A 19311-nucleotide genomic window follows, 5' to 3' on the forward strand; every position below is an offset into this window, starting at 1 on the left:
TTTGGAACCTGTGTGAAGTCTTGAAAGACACATACTTGATCCATAGTATATGTATATGATTCTTAAGGAATTCTACGTGGTCCTTATGGACATAATTCTACGGGCACTTCGGTGCAATTCTACGGGCACTTCGGTGCAATTCTACGGGCACTTCGGTGCATTTATACGAGCTGTGGTGACAGCATAGTGCACAACCTCACATTACTCAAATACCTTAGGTTCTCAATATGCTATCATGGGCCAATAAACTTATTAATACAGAATAATGAATGTTACAGTCATACGCTTACAGGTATGGATATTGATAAAGTATACTACATTGATTAGTTACATGTTTGCATCTCATCTCATATGATCCTGACATTTTCATTTCAATACATTGCCTTGTATTATTATTGCCTCACTAAGTCGATGACTTAGCGTGTGAGTGTTTCACACGTAGGATCCGGGGAATTAGACAAGACAGGTGAAGCAGCTTGACAGTATTACTCCTGCAACCACCAGATCAGAAGCAACTTAATCAGTAGGTCATTTTGTTATGTAAATAGCAGTTGGCATGTAATTAAAGGGTTAAGTTGTGTATGCTCTGAATATTTTTGTAAACTTATATTATAGTATGTATATTATTGTATTTTCTTAATACAAGTCCCAATATTTTACTATTATTTATTTCAGTTGTGTTTTAAAGTCAATGTAGTATCTCTGACTCATATCCGGGTCGGGTATGGGTTGGGGGTGTTACAGAGTACGTATAGAAGAACTCAAGGATAAGTGCATCAGTGACAAGTGTATAAGATGTATAAAGTCAGAGCTTATGAGTTTGAAATGAAGTGATAGTATTGCGCATAAACAAGAGTATGGTTATGATAAGGGTTTGCAGTTAAGATGGAAAGAGTTAGCATTGGCTAACTAGAGTATATGATAAAAATGTACTGGAATTATAAGATTATAAGATATTGTCAGGATATGATAACCAGATCTGCAATGGATCTGGATATAGTTGCATATTTGGATCATAGTAATGTGGTATAGTAAAGGAAAAGGAAGTAAGAATTTGTATATTTAAGTAAAGCTGAGGATGGATAAGAAGAGTTTGAGAATGTGTATATCGATGATCAGATTATAGGACACAGGAAGTCAGAATGTTGAGTTTGAGTAAAAGAAATTTCAGGATGTATGAAATAGAGGTGAAATTGATAAGTTGAGTAAGCGAATGTTGAGATAATTTAGATTGAAAATGATGTATATGATTGGTATAATAGGGCTTGTGCCCTAGATTGAACAAAAGTTATTATTTAGTTGTCAGAGTAAAGGTGCTAGAGTTATAAGATTGGAGGAAAGATAAAGTGGAGTTAATTGATTATGATGTGAATTTGAATATAGTTGTATGTTCTGAGCAGATAGCTATGATGAAGACACTGAGATAAGTATTTGCATGGAACCTTCAGGAAGGAAAATACAAGTATAAGAAATGATAAAGAATGAAGTTATGTATAAGAAATGGGTTATCAGAGTAATGAGGATGCAATGAAGATTGGTACATAAAGATGAGTATAAGTGATAAGACAAGAGTATGAGAACATGAAAGGAAATATATGATTTATGTATAAGGAAGAAGGAATAAAGAAATGAAAGGGATTGATTTAAAGGATCAGATACGATAAATATGGAAGTACAGAGGACAATTTTGATATAGAAATAAGACAAGTGTGCAAGGTGATGTGAAAATATTGTTTGACTCCTTAAAGTATATGTTTAATCACATTGAAGAAGATTTAGAGTTGTGTTTTGGTCAAATGATGACGAAATACAAGTTTGGTATGGTTATAAGGTAATTAGAGAGTTATGAAGAAATAGATGGATTTATGATATAGAGATGGATGTTACTGTCAACGTGATGAGTGACATTATATTGAATTTTAGAAAGGTCAAAGGAAAGATGCATAATCGAATAAGAGAAAAGACAACAATGGATTGGTATTACTGGTTATTGTTTATATGATAAGCAACAGAGGATGAATGTATAAACGAAAAAGATAGTCGGAAAACTTAAGGATTGAAAAGTAAGTTTCTGATGATGACAAGAAAGAATAAGTCAGGGAAGCAACATAAGAACATTAGAAGATATGTTCTTATTAAGATGTGCAGTGAAAATTCGAGGACGAATTTTCTTATAAGGAGGGGAGATTTGTAACATCCTCAATACCGGGTTAGTGATCAAATTGTAAAGTTTCAGAATTTGGTGACTAAAGTATAAGAATGAAATAGTTCAATGATTATTGGATATATATGATGAAGGTTAATTAGTAATTATTAAAGGAAATTAAGGGTTAAATGGTCATTTGACCAGAAAGATTTTTATATTCCTTTTAAAGGTAATATAAACGTGGGGAAATATGAGAAACATCCAGAGTTCTCTTCTCCTTTCTTCTTCTTCATACGTGGGAGAGCAAGGCAAAGGTAAGTTTAATTTCAGTTGGTTAATTCTTGAGTTTTAAGCTTAGTTTTGATTCTTTGGGTATTAAATAAGCTTAAGGAAAGCTTATATGGGATTTAAACAATAAGATAAATGAATTATGAAGGAATTTGCAATATGAGTTTTAAGATGAAATTTTGATATGGTATGGTTATTGAAGTTTTATGGATGAATTTGACTTGTCATCAATCTAATTAAGAAGTATAAAGTGTTAGAATTGGAATTAGAACACATTGAAAATTTGGTATGATTTTTTAATCTCATATGGAAGATAGGATTTTGAGGTTTAAGATGAAATAAATGAATATAGATTGGTTTAAGTATGTGTACTAGAGTTAAGAATGAAAAAGGGGATGATATATGAAGTGTTTGAGAGAAAATGAAGTAATTTTCAGGCTGAAATATGATTTTTGGGCAAGGGGAATCGGTACCCATTCAAGGGGAACCGATACCCCTTCAAACGAACAACATTTCCAGAATGTCATTAGGGAATCGATACCCCCATAGTAGGGAACCGATTCCCCCTAAAGGAAAAATGGGAATATTGGTTTAATAAGTTCGTTTAAGTTGCTAGTATCTAATTAAAAGGTGTAGGTATCTAATGATTGCCTCAAAATGTACATTTATGTAGATTCTGCGCGTAAAGCAGTTCCGGAATCATTGACAAGTAAGATCGATCAAGGGGAAAGATAAGAGATTGGAATTTGACTAGTGAGGCCAGGTGAGTGCATATTCAATAGTATATGATGTGCGATGGGAATAAGACTTGCGATGAGTCTATTTCCTGAAGTGTTACACATGAATTCATGATTAAAGGCATGAGTTGAATATGCATGTATGTATGCTTGATTATATGGATTGATCTGTTCTTTTATGTGTTAGGTGATAAAGTATAAGTGATTACATAATAAAGGTTATGAATTATATGAGATATAAACTATGTGATCATAGTAAAATATAATTATATTATTAAATGATAAGTGAAATAAGCTAGATAATATTGATCTATAGGATAATGTGAGAATAGTACACTAACTAGGAGATTTGAACATAAATGATAATATGAGCATATAAGATAAGCTAGATGGGAAAGATTCATATGTTTAAATAAAACTATAACACATGGGTTGTATGATAGAAATTTATGAAGCTATATGAGAAGATTATAAGAGTTATATGAAATTGAATTAAGTAAACAGATTAGATTATATATATATAAAGAAATAATAGAAGTGAGATGTGTTTATAAGTCTGACATAGATGAATATGAATATGAATTATAAGAGTGCTATATGATTTATATTAGGATAAATCTTGAGAATATATATATATAGATAGATATGAAATGAAATGAGTTATATGAATACATAATTATGTGATGAAATGGTGGATTACCTGAACGTGTGAATATATATATATATATATATATATATATATATATATATATATATATGTCTAAGAGAAGGCATAAGATTAAGATATAAGCAATGTGACTATAAGTATATGTGCTCTAAGTGATATGACTTATAGGTATTTCTATTATAATGTTACATGGTATGTTATGTATGTTAAATGAATTATGTGAGGGTATAAGAAATGATATGAAATATATATGTGAAAACAAGTATATGTTATGAGATAAGACCTATGACTATAAGCTACGTGAAGGTGTTCTAGGTGTTTCTATATGTTATATGAAGTATATGATCTTATGTGAACAAGATATGATAAGTATGTTTACATGAATAAATGTGATTGGGTGAGAAATGATAGAAATTATATGATAACATGATATATGTGACATGTGAATTATATGGAAATGATCTACGTGTAAGTGAACTACGTGACTATGTGATAATATGAAAAGAAGCTATGTGATATGTGATATGTGATACGTGAATTACAAGTTTATGTGAATATTTGAAATGAAATAAATAATAACGCCCATGTTATGTGTCATGAGAGCTAGGGGTATAGTTGGCATGCCAAGAGTCGAGGGTCTACGCGGTCCTTCAGGACATATGTATATTCTTTGGAACATGTGTGAAGTCTTGAAAGACACATACTTGATCCCTAGTATATGTATATGATTCTTAAGGAATAATATGTGGTCCTTATGGACATTATTATATGGCACTACGGTGCAATTCTACGCGGTCCTTCGGGATATATATATATTCTGTGGAACATGTGTGAAGTCTTGAAAGACACATACTTGATCCCTAGTATATGTATATGATTCTTAAGGAATAATATGTGGTCCTTATGGACATTTTTATATGGCACTACGGTGCAATTCTACGCGGCACTTCGGTGCAATTATACGAGCTGTGGTGACAGCATTAGTGCACAACCTCTATAGACTCACATATCGATAGTTCTCACATATGTACATGGGCTAATCCAGAGATATGAACAAATATATGTTAGTGGTATGATAAATGTTATAGAAATGATATGATGTTGTGTGTGTATAGTGTTTGATTGAAAAGGTTAACCATAAAAGTATGTGATTACATGATAAACTGTTAATGATGAATTATGTGTATGTATGGATTTACTGCAATTGATCTGATATGATTTTATATGATACGAAGAATGCATGGAATTGATATAACATGATAGAACAGAACATGCATGTATGATATATGTTATAAAGTGCATTATAAGTTGTTATGCCTCACTAAGTCTTCGACTTAGCGTGTGATTGTTTCACACGTAGGTTTCGAGAAGAGTAAAGAGTAATGCGGAGCAAGACAGGTCAGTTTTCCTTACCAAATGTCAGATCAGAAAATATAGGTATTGTATATAGACTGTAGTTGGCATGTAGTCTAAAGACATAAATTGTATGAACTCTGATATATATTTTGTAAACGTTTTGAATAAGTTAAATGTTATCAAAGTTTTTAAATTACTCACTATTTTATACGAATAAATGTTTGAAAAGTCAATGTGACACTTCGGACTCGTATCCGGATCGGATACGGGTTGGGGGTGTTACAGTTTTAGATAGGTTTGTATGTTGTTCGAGATGCACGTAAATTCCTCCGACCACCTTACTGGACCTATCTCATGTTTGTTGATATGTTTCTACATATTCATGAGATATTAGGTAAGCTAGGGGTGTCATCCTGAAATGCACGTAAATCCCTCTGACCACACCACTTGACTTACCTCAGGATGTTTGAGTGTATTTGCATGCACATATTTTCGTTTGTCAACATGATCATTTGATGAATACATGTAGTATGGAAGAAGTATTGTGTGACGTGGGGCTTGTGAGCTTAGTGTTCGGAATGTGTTTTCGTTCGCAGGTTTCAGGTTTCGTGGATCTCGATAGGACAATGAGATCATCGGAGGAGTCTCAGCAGAGTACCAGATTACGACGATGTTAGCTTAATGAGCATGTAGAGGTCATGGTTTGAAAAGAGCCAGTTAGTATATATATGAGTTATTTATTTTATTTATCGAATTTCTAAATTGGGGGCCCGTTTTTATAAATTGTTACAATTTGTACTTTATATAAATACTTTGAAGCAAGTATTATTTCTGAGGAAAATTTTTGGATCTTTACTTTGTGTGTTACAAGACCAATATATAAATCATTACGTAGACTGGAGAAAGGATATTTTTCATTTCTTGCACACTATCTCTCATCTATTCAACGTCTTCCATTTATTTATCTCTATTTTCTTTACTAAACCGTCAACTGTGATTTTTTGCCTAAATTAAAGGGTTAAATAGACTGCAGCACCACAAATCTACTTCTCTCAAATTTCATATAGATTTTTTAAAATATTTATTTCACAATAAATAAAGAAAAGAATACTTGTATAATTTAATAAAATTGTAAGATCCAATAAGTTGAAATAGATAATACCCCACAAATTTACTTGTACAGGGAGACTTAGCTTACCACTCAAATATCCTGTCAAAGTTGAATAAATTCCTAGTGGTCCATTATCCATGGACCATCAGTTTGCCTTATTATTATTTGACATTACTTTTCCTACATTCAGCTAAACCAAAGGCTGGAGCTCTCGAATGATCTATGGCTAAATAAGGTGCAATATTGATGGTTCCTACGGACCTGAAAGAGGACATTATATTAATAATATCCCGTTCACAACAGTTGGCAATTGCCACCTGCTGTAAAAGGCCAAGGAAGGAAAGGTTTTTGAGTTGAAATGGTGCATTTCTAGTGGACTGCGTTTAAAGATTGTAAAACTCTTGTGATCATGATCAACAGCATGCATGGGGCCGGCCATTATTTCAGTGAACCAATAAGAGTTAGCCAAACCATCTGGGAGTGGAAATTGTAAAACCTTGCTCCCCTACCCAATGATTGATGAGCCTATACCCTAAAATTGACAGTAATTTGGGGAAGTTCCCTGAGGAGCATCCATTTTTCCTGGTGAGACCAAAACTGCTTTCTACTTGGAAGGGACTTATTTTGTTTCTTCTCTCGTCGTATATACCAGCACTTAAGCTAATGGTAACGTCAGCAAATACGACGTGTTAAGAGGCAGGCAAATCAGGGTTTGACACCAAGCTCATTTTAACTTCCATGATTCGGTAACAAGTTCCATCAACTAGTAGCTGATTTCTGTCGTCTCTTTTAACCAATAGCTTTAGCCATTGATGTAGCATTTTGTCACTTCTTGAATTACCCCTTCAATCACTGTTATTATGCCTATAAGTACATCATATTTACTTCCTAAGAGATCAAAGACTCGAATTAATTCCAAGTGGCCCATCCATCCATCAAATATAAGGATGGGGAGACGTAGTTTTTTTAAAAATTTAAAATTATTATATATTTTATATAAAAAATATATTTTTATCTCTTAAAATTTTATAAATTCGATTCCTCTAATATAAAATTATGCATTAATCAGTGTCTATTGGTACACCGACTCCAAATATATAGACACTAGTTTTCGTATCTTTGCGATAAAAAATTATCATATTTACTAATAAAATTTCATAAAAAATATATTTAAAAACTTCAAATTTCATAAATAATACGATTAAGTATCAATTACATGATAACTCTTGAAATATATTATTTTAAAAAATTAAATATCCATTTAAACCATTAATTATAATCGCAAATGAACTTTCTAACACCATGGCTTTGAAGATGAGATGACAAGAGATCTAAACCAATGCACAGTGCGCTCGCAAAATGGCAAGTGTGTGGTTGGTTTAAGAAAAACAATGCTGGGTTGATTTATAACCTCAATCCATTAGCTAATTGGTTGGACTTCAATTAAAATGGCCTATCCGTCTATCCATTGCCTAAGCGGTGCCGTTTTAAACGACGTCGTTGTTGCATTTCGAAAAAGGGAAAAATTAACATTGGCGGCGGCTAAAGTTATCCTCTCCTTTTTGTCTGAGAAGCCAAGCTGTAAATGGCCACAAGGCCCTTTAATTTCGCGACATTCTCTCTTCACCACCACTGTCTCCACCACAGCTACCTCTCTTTCATATCCTCCCTTTCTCCCCTCTCCTCCTCCGCATCCGCCTCCGTCTCCTTCCTCCGCGGATTCGCCTCCAAAACCACCTCCGCCTCTCCCGTCTCTCAACAACGACAGAAAAAGTGTGTTTTGTTAAAGGAGCTAAAAGAAGCCGAAACCCTGGATCAGAAGATCGGAAAAGCCATTAGGCGCTCTGGCGCTCCTTCGAAGTCAAGGGTTTACGCCGATGTCAACGTTATTCGCCCAAAAGAATATTGGGACTACGAGACCCTCACTGTCCAATGGGGGTATTATTCTCCCTATTCTCTCTATATCCTCTATTTTATTTTTATTCTTATTTTGTTTTGTTTTAATAATTTTGAAAGTGGTTGTTCACTGCGTTTTGGCGCTTTTGAATAGGATACCTAGGGTTTTTATTCTAATTCACTTTATATTTGCTGGAAAATTAGGTTTAATTAACCAATTCTGTTGGCTGAAAATTGGTAAGCTTTTGGTTAATTGATTGATTTGAATACTGCTTAGCAGTGAACAGGATGATTATGAGGTGGTGAGGAAAGTTGGGAGAGGAAAATATAGTGAGGTTTTCGAGGGGGTTCACTGCACGGATAATGAGAAATGCATTATCAAGATTCTCAAACCAGTTAAGAAGAAGAAGGTCCGTGGCATTGTACTAAGTACTTCCATCTATTTTGGTTTCGTGTTCGTGTAACTTGTTTTTGATAAAATGACTGTCTGGATTGCAGATTAAAAGGGAGATTAAAATACTGCAGAATCTTTGTGGAGGGCCAAATATTGTCAAGTTGCTGGATATAGTTAGGGATCCTCAGTCAAAGACTCCGAGTCTTATATTTGAATACGTGAATAATACTGATTTTAAAGTGCTTTATCCAACACTGACTGATTACGATATGCGGTATTATATCTATGAACTTCTGAAGGCAAGTAATTATTTACTTCTTGATTATTTATTCACATATGCATTGACATTGAAATTAAAATTGAAATGAGATGCATATTCATTGGGTTAAAAGCTGAAAGCATGTTTTCATTGGTATTGAAGCTCTTCTTCCAATGAGAGTATAAGTTTAAACCTAGATAAATAGGTTAGTGGTCATCCTCGACGCTAAAAAATGATTTTCTTTCTGGAATCAATCTTCTCGTTCAAAGAAAAAAAACAATTTAGACTTTAAGCTACATACATTCGTATTAGTTTTCTTTTCTGGGTCATCAAATGTTGTTTTTGTTGTATATATATATGAAGAAGCTAGACATCATTTTAATCTTGTGGAAATTAGAGGCAACCTCATTCTTACCTTGTATAATACATGCTTTTGGAGCTGAATTATCAGCTTTATCAAAAGTTGTACACTTGTACTATTGATTTGGGGTATTCATTAGATCTGGTTTTGAAGAAACACTTTGATGTTGTTTGCAGGATATCTTTTCTTATGATTTGAATTTTGTTCTTTTTTTCTTCTCTGATCTTCACAAAGAGGATAGATGTTTCAATCATTAAGTCTTGGGTCATTATTTTTAGGCATTGGATTATTGCCACTCGCAAGGTATTATGCACCGAGATGTAAAGCCACATAATGTGATGATTGATCATGAGCAGCGGAAACTTCGTCTTATTGACTGGGGACTTGCAGAGTTCTATCATCCGGGGAAAGAATACAATGTTCGTGTGGCTTCAAGGTCTGTTTCCCTTTTTGGCATTTTGCCTGTAAAGCTCTCAATTGTTGTCCATATTTCTTTTTCTCGTCCATATTATGGTCGGTTTTATTTTACATCCTTCTGATTTCACCAAACTACTTATATTAGATATCACATAATCAAAAGTATGTACTTATTTATCATAGCATTTGTAACTGGATTTTGGAGATGGCAATTGAAGTTGATTTATATAAATTAAAGTAGTTGGGGCGTTATCAGTGTGATTTATTCAACTTTTGCTCCCACAGTTAGTTGATTTAGATGATAAAAGGATTGACTTGTTGATTCGTAGTTAAAGTTCATTCAATTCAATTCGGAAACCTAAGGCTACAATAGATATGGAGGAGGTCAAGTATAATTGCCATGGCTGAACCTTAGTGCTTGTTATAGTAGACTGTACTATAATTTCAAACTTCAAAGAGTTAGAGTTGAATAGCAATGAGATACGATGCCTCGAAGCACTCATAAAATATGCATTTTTGCTCTGGGTTTGAGGGGAAAAAATAATTCCATGTTTTTACTAATTCAATGTAACTCTGAAAATTCTAAAATTACAGTAAGTTAGAAGACAAAAATAAGGAAATATTGTTATAATTCTGACAACTTAGTTCAAAGGTATTGTTTTATAGGATTTTTTTAACAAGTTCCCTTAGGGTACTCTTTGAGGTTACTATATATAGTACCATCTTCATCTATTTGATTGAAAAAGATGAATAAAGTGCAAAACCCTATTCAATAATTGACGAGGCACTTTCTAGTGGATTTCATATTTGTTTGCATGCTTTTTACAATTTTTATCACTAGATTTTTTAATATCTATCAACTTGCGCATTTTCAGAATTCTTTTTTTTCACTTCATTTCTGGTTTGCAGATATTTTAAAGGTCCCGAGCTTCTTGTTGATTTGCAAGACTATGATTACTCATTAGACATGTGGAGCCTTGGCTGTATGTTTGCTGGAATGGTGAGTTACTAGCCTTGGTATTAGTTTATCCCTTTTGGGCCTAGATCACTTGTACAAGTTAAGTTTTTATAGTGTAGTTAGCCTGGGAACTTCATATATCACATTCTCCTCGTGTACATTTGCAGTGTGATGCAAGTAGACTTGTAAATCTCTTTTGGGAAGGCTGATCATCTTGAAGTCTTGGCTCAAATGCCATCTGCTATATTACTAATATATCGTTCAATGTTAATAGAAATCAGGCAAATGGGGTTTCTTTGTCTCAGGATCCTTTGAATATGTTCAAATATTAGTGTTCTACATATTGGGCAGAGTTTTGCCATTAGATAAGTGTTTCTTGATCTGCTTGCATATTCACTCATGGGTGCCAGATAGCAGATGAGAATTGAAAGTTGATATAACGCCAAGGAATTCCATGCTCTCTCTTTTGATATGCTTACTTTTAAGGGTTGTGCTGTACAGATATTCAGGAAGGAGACGTTCTTCTACGGGCATGATAATTATGATCAACTGGTCAAGATAGCCAAGGTATGTGATTTGTTGGTGTTTTAAGTACGGATGAACTCACAGAATTGCATGCTGTTGTTTATGTCTTCATCTTACTTTTGGTACTGTTTTTATGAACTAAGATGCTTTTATTATACACATAATGGAGACCGATGGAGAGTGGGAGAGTCCTTTCAGTGATTGTTAAACTGGAATTTATTGGGGATATAAAAACACACCCTATGTTCCTTTAATACTCGTGTTTGCTGCTATAGGTTCTTGGAACTGATGGGTTAAATGCTTATCTGAATAAGTACCACATAGAATTGGATCCTCATCTTGCAGCCCTTGTTGGGAGGTTGGTAATATAATCTGATTATCATATTGATGATAGAGAAGTGCTATATTTCTGGTTGAGGAGAGCTTTTTCTTCTTTTTTCTTGATACAGGCATAGTCGCAAACCTTGGACAAAGTTTATTAATGCTGAAAATCAACATCTAGCATTGCCCGAGGTAGTAGAACTAGTGATTTCTTTCTACAATTCTTAGACTTCTCCCTGCATTCCACCTCTAATGTTATGTATTTCTTGTAAGGCCATTGACTTTGTTGATAAGCTGCTTCGATACGATCATCAAGAAAGGCCAACTGCTAAAGAAGCAATGGTGATCTCCTTATCTTTATGAACCTATTGAAGAAGGAATTACCTTTGATTTGTTAGATAACTTTCAGGTGTTTGTCTAGCTGTTTGTTTGTTGATCTTCAAATGATGCCTCATAACGTTGCAATCTTTTAATGTGCCACTGAACTCGCTAAAAAGGTTTACCTAATCAGATACTTGTTGTAATTGGTATGCAGGCTCATCCTTATTTTCACCCAATTAGGAATGCGGAAAGCAGCAGAACTTGTACGTAGCAACTGCCAGTTTCATCTTAATGATGTTAAAGCTATTGACAAATCTTCTTTTTGTGGTTTGGCTGGTTCCTAAATACTGCCTTTGTAGCGTGACCTAATATTTGATTATTTATATGTGCTTTGATTGAGAAACAACTCTTTGTATGTTTGTCTCAAAGGGAAATTTCAGTTTGTTTCCGACCTCATATTTGATACTATCATTGCAGATAACGTGTTATAGTTCTTCAGAAATGAGAACAGTTTCCGTGATCTGGCCTTTTTTGTGTGTGTGTGCTTCAATCATATAATGCATTACAATGATTTTATTCATTTCATCTTTTCACTAGGCTTTCATGGGCTTGTTTGGTAGGTAAGATCAGGTTCAAACCTTGAGTTGGGTCATTTTCTTCTCTCAAAGGAAATTGAGAAGTTGAAAGAAAAGGTCTAATTATATGGAAATTACATCTGTTAATTTTATTATTCACTTTTTACCATAAATTTAAATTTATATGTGTACTATGTTGGTATTGATTATTATTTTGTATGTTGTAAATATGTGATGGAATCGAAGTAGTCAAAATTCTGTAGGACCGTGAAAATGGAAGTGACAAATGACAAATACAACATTGATATGATGCAGCTCGCCCTTTGTTCCTGGAAACCAACTTCATATCCTCGAAGGATAAAAAGTGCATGAATGAGTTTATGAGAATGTAAGATTCCCAATGTAAAGGGTTTTACTTATTTATTTCATCACATTCATTCTCACAGAGACTCGACACCCAATCCTGAAATTGAAATTGAAGCTCAATCCCTGCTTACAGCTTATACTGTAATGATCCTAACGTTTAAATGCTTAAATTGATTATCCCTGTTTATACTGGAATGTGGCAGTGAATTGAATCTGTCACAAGTCAATCACCAGGCTATGCGTCGCCTTCCGTTTACTCGAAATAAAAAGCCAAAGAGGAGAACTGAACCACCTAGAAATGTCCGTCATTTTTTTCACAAATTTAGAGTCAGACAACGCATGTTCCAGTTCTGTTTAGTGAATGTCTATCTCTTGTCTACGGGTTGGGCTTCGTTTCCTCAGCGTTGAATGAGCCAGGGCTCTCTGATGTATCCGAGCTGCTAGTTTCTCCATATTCCTTACCTGATAAAAGTTTCGAAAAGATCTTCGGCATTACCAATCCTTTCATTCTACTACTGACAACACTTTTGACGGCATCGTTTCTGCTTTTATCACTGCCTAATCTTAGAGTAGCAAGCTCCCCTTTCAAAGCCTTGATGTCTTCAGCTGTTGGCACAGAATCCCAATCGTCTTCAGTGTTGGTCGTCGTGGACCTGGAGCTGCTATGAGATCCTCCAGGGAGACGAGCTATAATTGAGCCTGGAAGATCATCCGTGCTATTGCCCTTAGCTCTTACTTGCTCGAAGAAGAGGACCTGCAAAACAACACGCAATGGGAGCCTCTCGTTTTGCATAGCATGCATGCACGCTTCAGCCGATAGCTTGCCGCAGTCCATCAACCTGCATATTCCCTTTCTCTCACTCTTGCTGATTGACCGGTGTTCCAGTATTTAGAAGAAATTATTATCCTGCAATTATAGTGTACTTCTTATAGGCACATTTCATAAGTTTAGACTGCATTTGTTGTCGACATAATTGAAATCCATAGACATGAGTTATGGGGGGAAAAAGGAAGATTGAATTGCCAACCTTAAAAGTCACAGAAGAAATGGTTTGAAATTACCTTCAGATACAAGTCAATGGCGCGGTAAATTCCATCATGTGAAGGTCTTGAAAAACTTGCTACACTGGCAGCAAGATTGACGAATTTCTGAGGAGGTAAATTTGGATCTCGTGCAATCTCAGCTAGGTAACCGTCGTTTAGCTTTGCTACCGAAACTTTAGAACCATCGGATCCAAACTTGGGGTTTTGATTCTCCTCGAACTCATTTTCAATTTGAGAACTGTGAGTTGCAAACTTCTTAACTAAGCTGTGAACTATGTCAACATCATTTATGGTAGCTTCTCCAGCCGGTGCTCGAATAAGAAGATCGGTCACCGTGGCCTCGGGAAGCTGCTGACTGATTCTCCTTGTCAACTCATCTCTCTCTGTTTCTCCACAATCCAATAGAATAACCGCTCTTAATAATCTAAGCAAGAAGCTACAAGAAACGGTGCCTTTTTCAGCGGGCAGCAGCTGCACAATGGTTTCCACCAATAACTTTACGAAATCATTATTCCAGATCATACCCTTGTTAAGACACGGAAATCTTCTCGAGGTGTATGCGTTTAAGGATTCTCCGATTACATCACCTGGAACTCGGACTTTTGCTTTAATCGTTGCTATCACACGCTTGTATAAATCAATATGAAGCTCACAGAGATCTTCTACCCACCAGTCCTTTGGGACCGTTGGCGGTTTCCTTTCACCGTTCCATTGCGAACTATTTCCGTTCTTCGATGGGAGCCTTTTCCTATTATAGGTGTAAGAACACTCCACTTTGGAAGCATCCATTGAAGCTGGAAGCTATGGAATCAAGGCAATGACTAACCCACTTTAGTTTCTCGCACCATGGATGTAGAGGTTTTGTGGTTTGAAGGACAATGATAGAATCTTTCCAGCTCCTGAATATACTTGAATTAAGGAAGACATCGATCTTATAGATAAGATTTCCTTTCTCAATGGTTTCGTGCATATCAAGGTACTCAGCTGCACATCGAGCTGCAACAACATTGTACGCGTCGAGAGTGACTGTCATACCATAGCAGAACTTGGCACAAATTTCTAAAGCAGCAGATCCACCAGGTATTTCCTGAATGTGGATTTCTTCCTTGTTCTCATCTTTTGATGTTGCCACCAGCTTCTGCAGGAGTGCGCTTTTGGATAACACGGGAAACTACAGAAACATTGTCGGTTATTGATGTCAGCAACCGCGATGTTTCGACCATTAACAGACACAAACGGATGAAAATTTAGTATATAACCATTTATATCTCCCAAGACAATCAAAGCACCTATCCTTTGTATGATCACTGATTGATGGTGGGTTCATAGTTCCAACCTTATGCAGATAGAATTTCACGTCCCCTTCGTTAACGACCATGTCGGTTTCCAACTCAGTTGCTACGTACCTGTTATTACAAATGATTTTTCCAGTTATATCAACACAATATCAGTGGTTTAAGTTCAAGTTTAAGGAACGTGTTTGATCAGACTCGAATAACACATACCTCGAAAGCACTATCAGATAAAAACTTGGTAGTTTTCATAAAGGAGAATATTAAACTCACCTAACATCGTCTCCATCAGTCTGAAATGAATCAGGCTTAGATCCCAGTTTCATGAACTTCATCTTGATAAAGAAAGACTGAAGACTCTTGTATTCTTTTTAGTACTCGAAAAGTTCGCCTCCTGCTAAATCTACAATCATTCCAAAGCCAAAAATCAGTACCAAAAGACTAACTGAGCTCCTCAATGTCAAATACAATTTCAGTTTCAACACCGGGAAGGGATGGATCAAGGGAAAACCATGCATATTTCTTAGTATGATCAAACAAAATAAGGGGATAAAAAGGGGTAGCTGGTATTCTCACCTACAACATTCCCAAGAATTTTTTAGGCCCACAAAAATCTCTAAACCCCAAAACCCAGAATGGATCTCTAAACCAATAAGATTTTCAAGGAAGAGAGTGGCATGAGTTGAAGAAACCAACAAAAAGGGTTTACTCAAGTAAATCATCAATTCCAATAAAATTGTTCCAAAGTAATAGGGATGAGAAAACTGGTAATTTTAATCCAGAAATGTGACACAAATATCAATCCGGGAACATGCCCATGTTCTTATCACCTAAAAGAAGCCCTAAAACCACAAGAATCCATACTCAGCTCAAAAGAACAATGAAATCCAATGACACAAACAATGGCATCACATCAACAAGATCGTCATATTTCCATTGTGAAGGGCAAAGAACAACAGAAGAAAAGCAGTCAAAACACTTAGAAATCCACCTCACCATGAAACAAAATGGTCGATTCAAATGCATTAGAATCTGAGCATACCTGGAGTGGTCACTAGAGAAAAGAGCCTTAAAATGTTCAGTGCATAGAACAGCTACTTTATATGTATCTTACGTTTTAAGCAACGGACACCCAAGAAACACCGAATCAAATAAATAAATACAAAGAGGCCCATAAAAATTACCCAACCAAATATCACATCAACAAAGTTGGCTGATCCCCATCTTTTGACTGCGAAATCTCAGAATGTTCCCACTCCTTAACTAAAATTCATTACCCTCTTATCTTATGTATATTCTGATTTTAAATTAAAAAATCCAAACTTTTCTTAATACTATAAATAAAAACCCAAACTTGACCACACTTCTTATTTGGGTTTTGCAAAAAATAAAAGAAAAGAAAGGTAAACTTTTAGTAGTTCACCACTGTAAAGCAATAAACTTCTAGTGATACACTTGCTTTTAGAGTGGTCTGAGATGATAACAGTCCCCTGTTTAGTGTTTGTTTCTATGATAAAGATAACGACCCGTCCATCAATGAATTGTTTGCTATATTTTATATCAAATTTGATTAAATTAACAATATATAATTTGATATACGAATGTATTTGCCTTCTATTTTTTTTTCTCTAGTATAATTCATACTTTCATGTGGAAACAAATTATCTTTCCAATGAAAAATTCCCTACTCGAAAGACGGGACATGTGACAGATATTCAACCTTAACTAGCAAATCTCTGTGCTTGTCCAACTGCTATTGCTGTTACGGAAAAGAAAACAATTTATTTGCAGCAGACACAGTTGATAAAGTTGAAGGCTTTGTATTACTCAAAACTTTAGGTGATAATGGCAACGCACATGGCCTCGGATTCTCATGCTCTTCGTAAATCACATTGGGAAGTTTTGATTTAGATTCAAATATCCTTTCAAATCTTTATAAACATCAAGTGTAATCGACTAACTGTGAATATTCCGAGTTTGATAACTTAAAAGGCGAGATCTTGGATCTTCCTGATATGTTTGTAAAGACAAGTTCGGTGGCTTTAGCTTTCTGGATTCATAGCTTTAATGGAGAGAAAATTGAATAAACAAGAGGACTTTGCTAATGGTGGGTTCAATGAACCTTTTGCAGTTCATGTTGTTTATTCCTTCTGTGATTTACACAATCTTTCAGAATCTGTCGCTTGAAGTTCAGCTCTTTGGGTCAAATTGTATGAAAGGTCCACGAACCATACCATTTTACCAGGTTTAGTCTCTCTATTCAATGAACCTGTGATGACATTGCATATACACACATTGACATTTAATTTCATAGTTGCATAATTTTCCTTTGTAAATCCTTTAAAAAAACTAAAATTATAATATTTGTCTCATTGTAACAAAAATCACTATGATTGTGTACGTGTTTATAATATGTAACCACGAGCGGACCAAAAATTTTATATTAGGGAACAAATTTATAAAAATTTAAATTATGAAAAAAAATCTTCAAGAAAAAATATAAAAAAAAAACTTAAATTATATAGAAATTTAAATTTTTTTAAAAAAAACACGTTGTTTAACGAAAGGATTATCGAATTTCACCATAGTCACCCAAATGTCACACTGGAGCTTTTAAAACCAGTTCAGTTCAGCCCACCGCCAAGAAAACCTTAAAGATGAGCTGTGGGATTGGAGAGTCAGTCATATCTTCTATGTATCAACATTGAAAAGGAAATTTTTAATATTTTAGACCAATGATTCGTGGACGAGTGCCGGCCGAGTCAATAAATGCACATATTATTCATTACATGTGCCACAAACAAGGAAGATGAGATCCAAAAGTTTTGGGTTTAGTTAGGTTGACGATGACTGTTGTCATTTGTAAACAATGGGTTAATTACGCTAGACATCCTCAAATTGTATTTTAGCTTTTAAAATATTTTAGTTGATTCCTTAAAGTATCAGTATTGCATCGATTAAGTTCTTTCCTCAATATGACTAGGCGTTGTTAGTTTAAGCATCAAACGTTAACTTAGATCAAATGGAGAATATATCTAAAATAATTAAATTAAATTTTAATGTTAACTTAGATCACATGGATATTTTTTTTTTTTGGTTGCTTTCATAAAATAAATAAATAGTTTTGTTACCATCCAACTAGATTTATAGATAAAAAATTAATTTTATGTTATTATCAAATTTCACATTAATTAAATATTATTCCTAAGTTGGAGATGTGTGTGTGTGTGTGTGTGTGTTTTTTAAAGAAAAATGTGTATTATGATGGTTTAACATGGAAAACATATTTGGTATGGTAAGGTAATTTGATGCGTTTTAGGGAGTGATTCATGTGTATATGTCGTGTTGGAGGCAAATTAAATAACTATGTTAGATACAAGATAAGGTATAATTAGAATGCCATTTGTATGTTTAATGCTAGAATAGTATTTGATGTGTTAAGCCTTTTACTTGTGATTTACTTGTCGAGGAAAAGTGCATGTTGCTTATTGAGTGTGTGTGTTTTTTTTACCTTTTAAATGATTTTCACGTGTAATGATGTTATGTGTGATGAGTGTTCTAAATCGATATTATTTGTTTGTTAAATCTTTGATTTTATGGATTTATTGTTGTTGATTTGGTTGTATTATGTTTATTTTAGTGTAGCATCTTACTTTTCAAAATTAGCAGTAAAACGAGTGCATTCTATATTTTTTTATTATTTGTTCACGGCTAGAGAAATGAGCACGACTCTGAGCATGACACAGTATGACGTGGTAGTTTCTAAAATGTCCAGTCAGCAACAATTTTCTAGAAGATCTAGTCAGCGCCTTTTGAAAGGTGAACATGTAGAGATATCTTAGGAGATTTATTTTTAAATTTTAAAGTTTGAATTTAAAAAAACATTTAGAATTATCTTTAGGATTATTTTATTTTAATTTCTATGTTTACCTCTACGGTTTTAGAGGCTATAAATACCCTCTTGCGGTAAGCCTAAACTCACAACTCAGATTTCACTCTTCTTATTGTTTCTAGTTTTATAAAGTTCTTTCTTTTCTTTTCAAGTTTTTATTTTTATTTTTTAAAAACATACTAAGCAGCTAATTTTCTCATAAACCATGAGCTTAAGCGATGGCTCAATTCTAACGTGAGAATTGAAAAGCACTTGAATAACTTCGGAATATCTCTCTCAATCTATGTGTTTATTTTCAAAATCAAAATAGTTTTCAAAATCAAATATTGAGTTGGTCAAGGTGTTGTTGCGATTAAATGTGTGGGAGTAAGAATCGGCTTAATGA

At 34.4% G+C, this 19311-nt stretch overlaps 1 protein-coding gene and 1 pseudogene across 2 annotated transcripts; one reads left to right on the forward strand and one right to left on the reverse strand.

The window, feature by feature from the left end:
- The first annotated feature begins 7848 nt into the window (after positions 1-7848).
- LOC120173350 (casein kinase II subunit alpha-like) lies at positions 7849-12213 on the forward strand. 2 transcript variants are annotated; one of them, XM_039180543.1, is made up of 10 exons: positions 7849-8243; positions 8479-8611; positions 8700-8894; positions 9494-9651; positions 10542-10632; positions 11092-11157; positions 11391-11473; positions 11565-11628; positions 11710-11778; positions 11972-12213. In XM_039180543.1, exons 1-10 carry the CDS (start codon positions 7891-7893, stop codon positions 12026-12028), a joined length of 1269 nt encoding a protein of 422 aa, XP_039036474.1. In that variant the 5' UTR covers positions 7849-7890; the 3' UTR covers positions 12029-12213. The 2 variants fall into 2 exon arrangements, with proteins under 2 accessions (XP_039036474.1, XP_039036475.1); XM_039180544.1 differs by having other exon boundaries at positions 8482-8611.
- Positions 12214-13074: 861 nt separating this feature from the next.
- On the reverse strand, positions 13075-15446 carry LOC120173317 (annotated as a pseudogene).
- Positions 15447-19311: the final 3865 nt, after the last annotated feature.

Source organism: Hibiscus syriacus, unplaced genomic scaffold (assembly GCF_006381635.1).
Source record: "Hibiscus syriacus cultivar Baekdansim isolate YM2019G1 unplaced genomic scaffold, ASM638163v2 tig00111947_pilon, whole genome shotgun sequence".
NCBI classification, from domain to species: Eukaryota; Viridiplantae; Streptophyta; class Magnoliopsida; order Malvales; family Malvaceae; genus Hibiscus; species Hibiscus syriacus.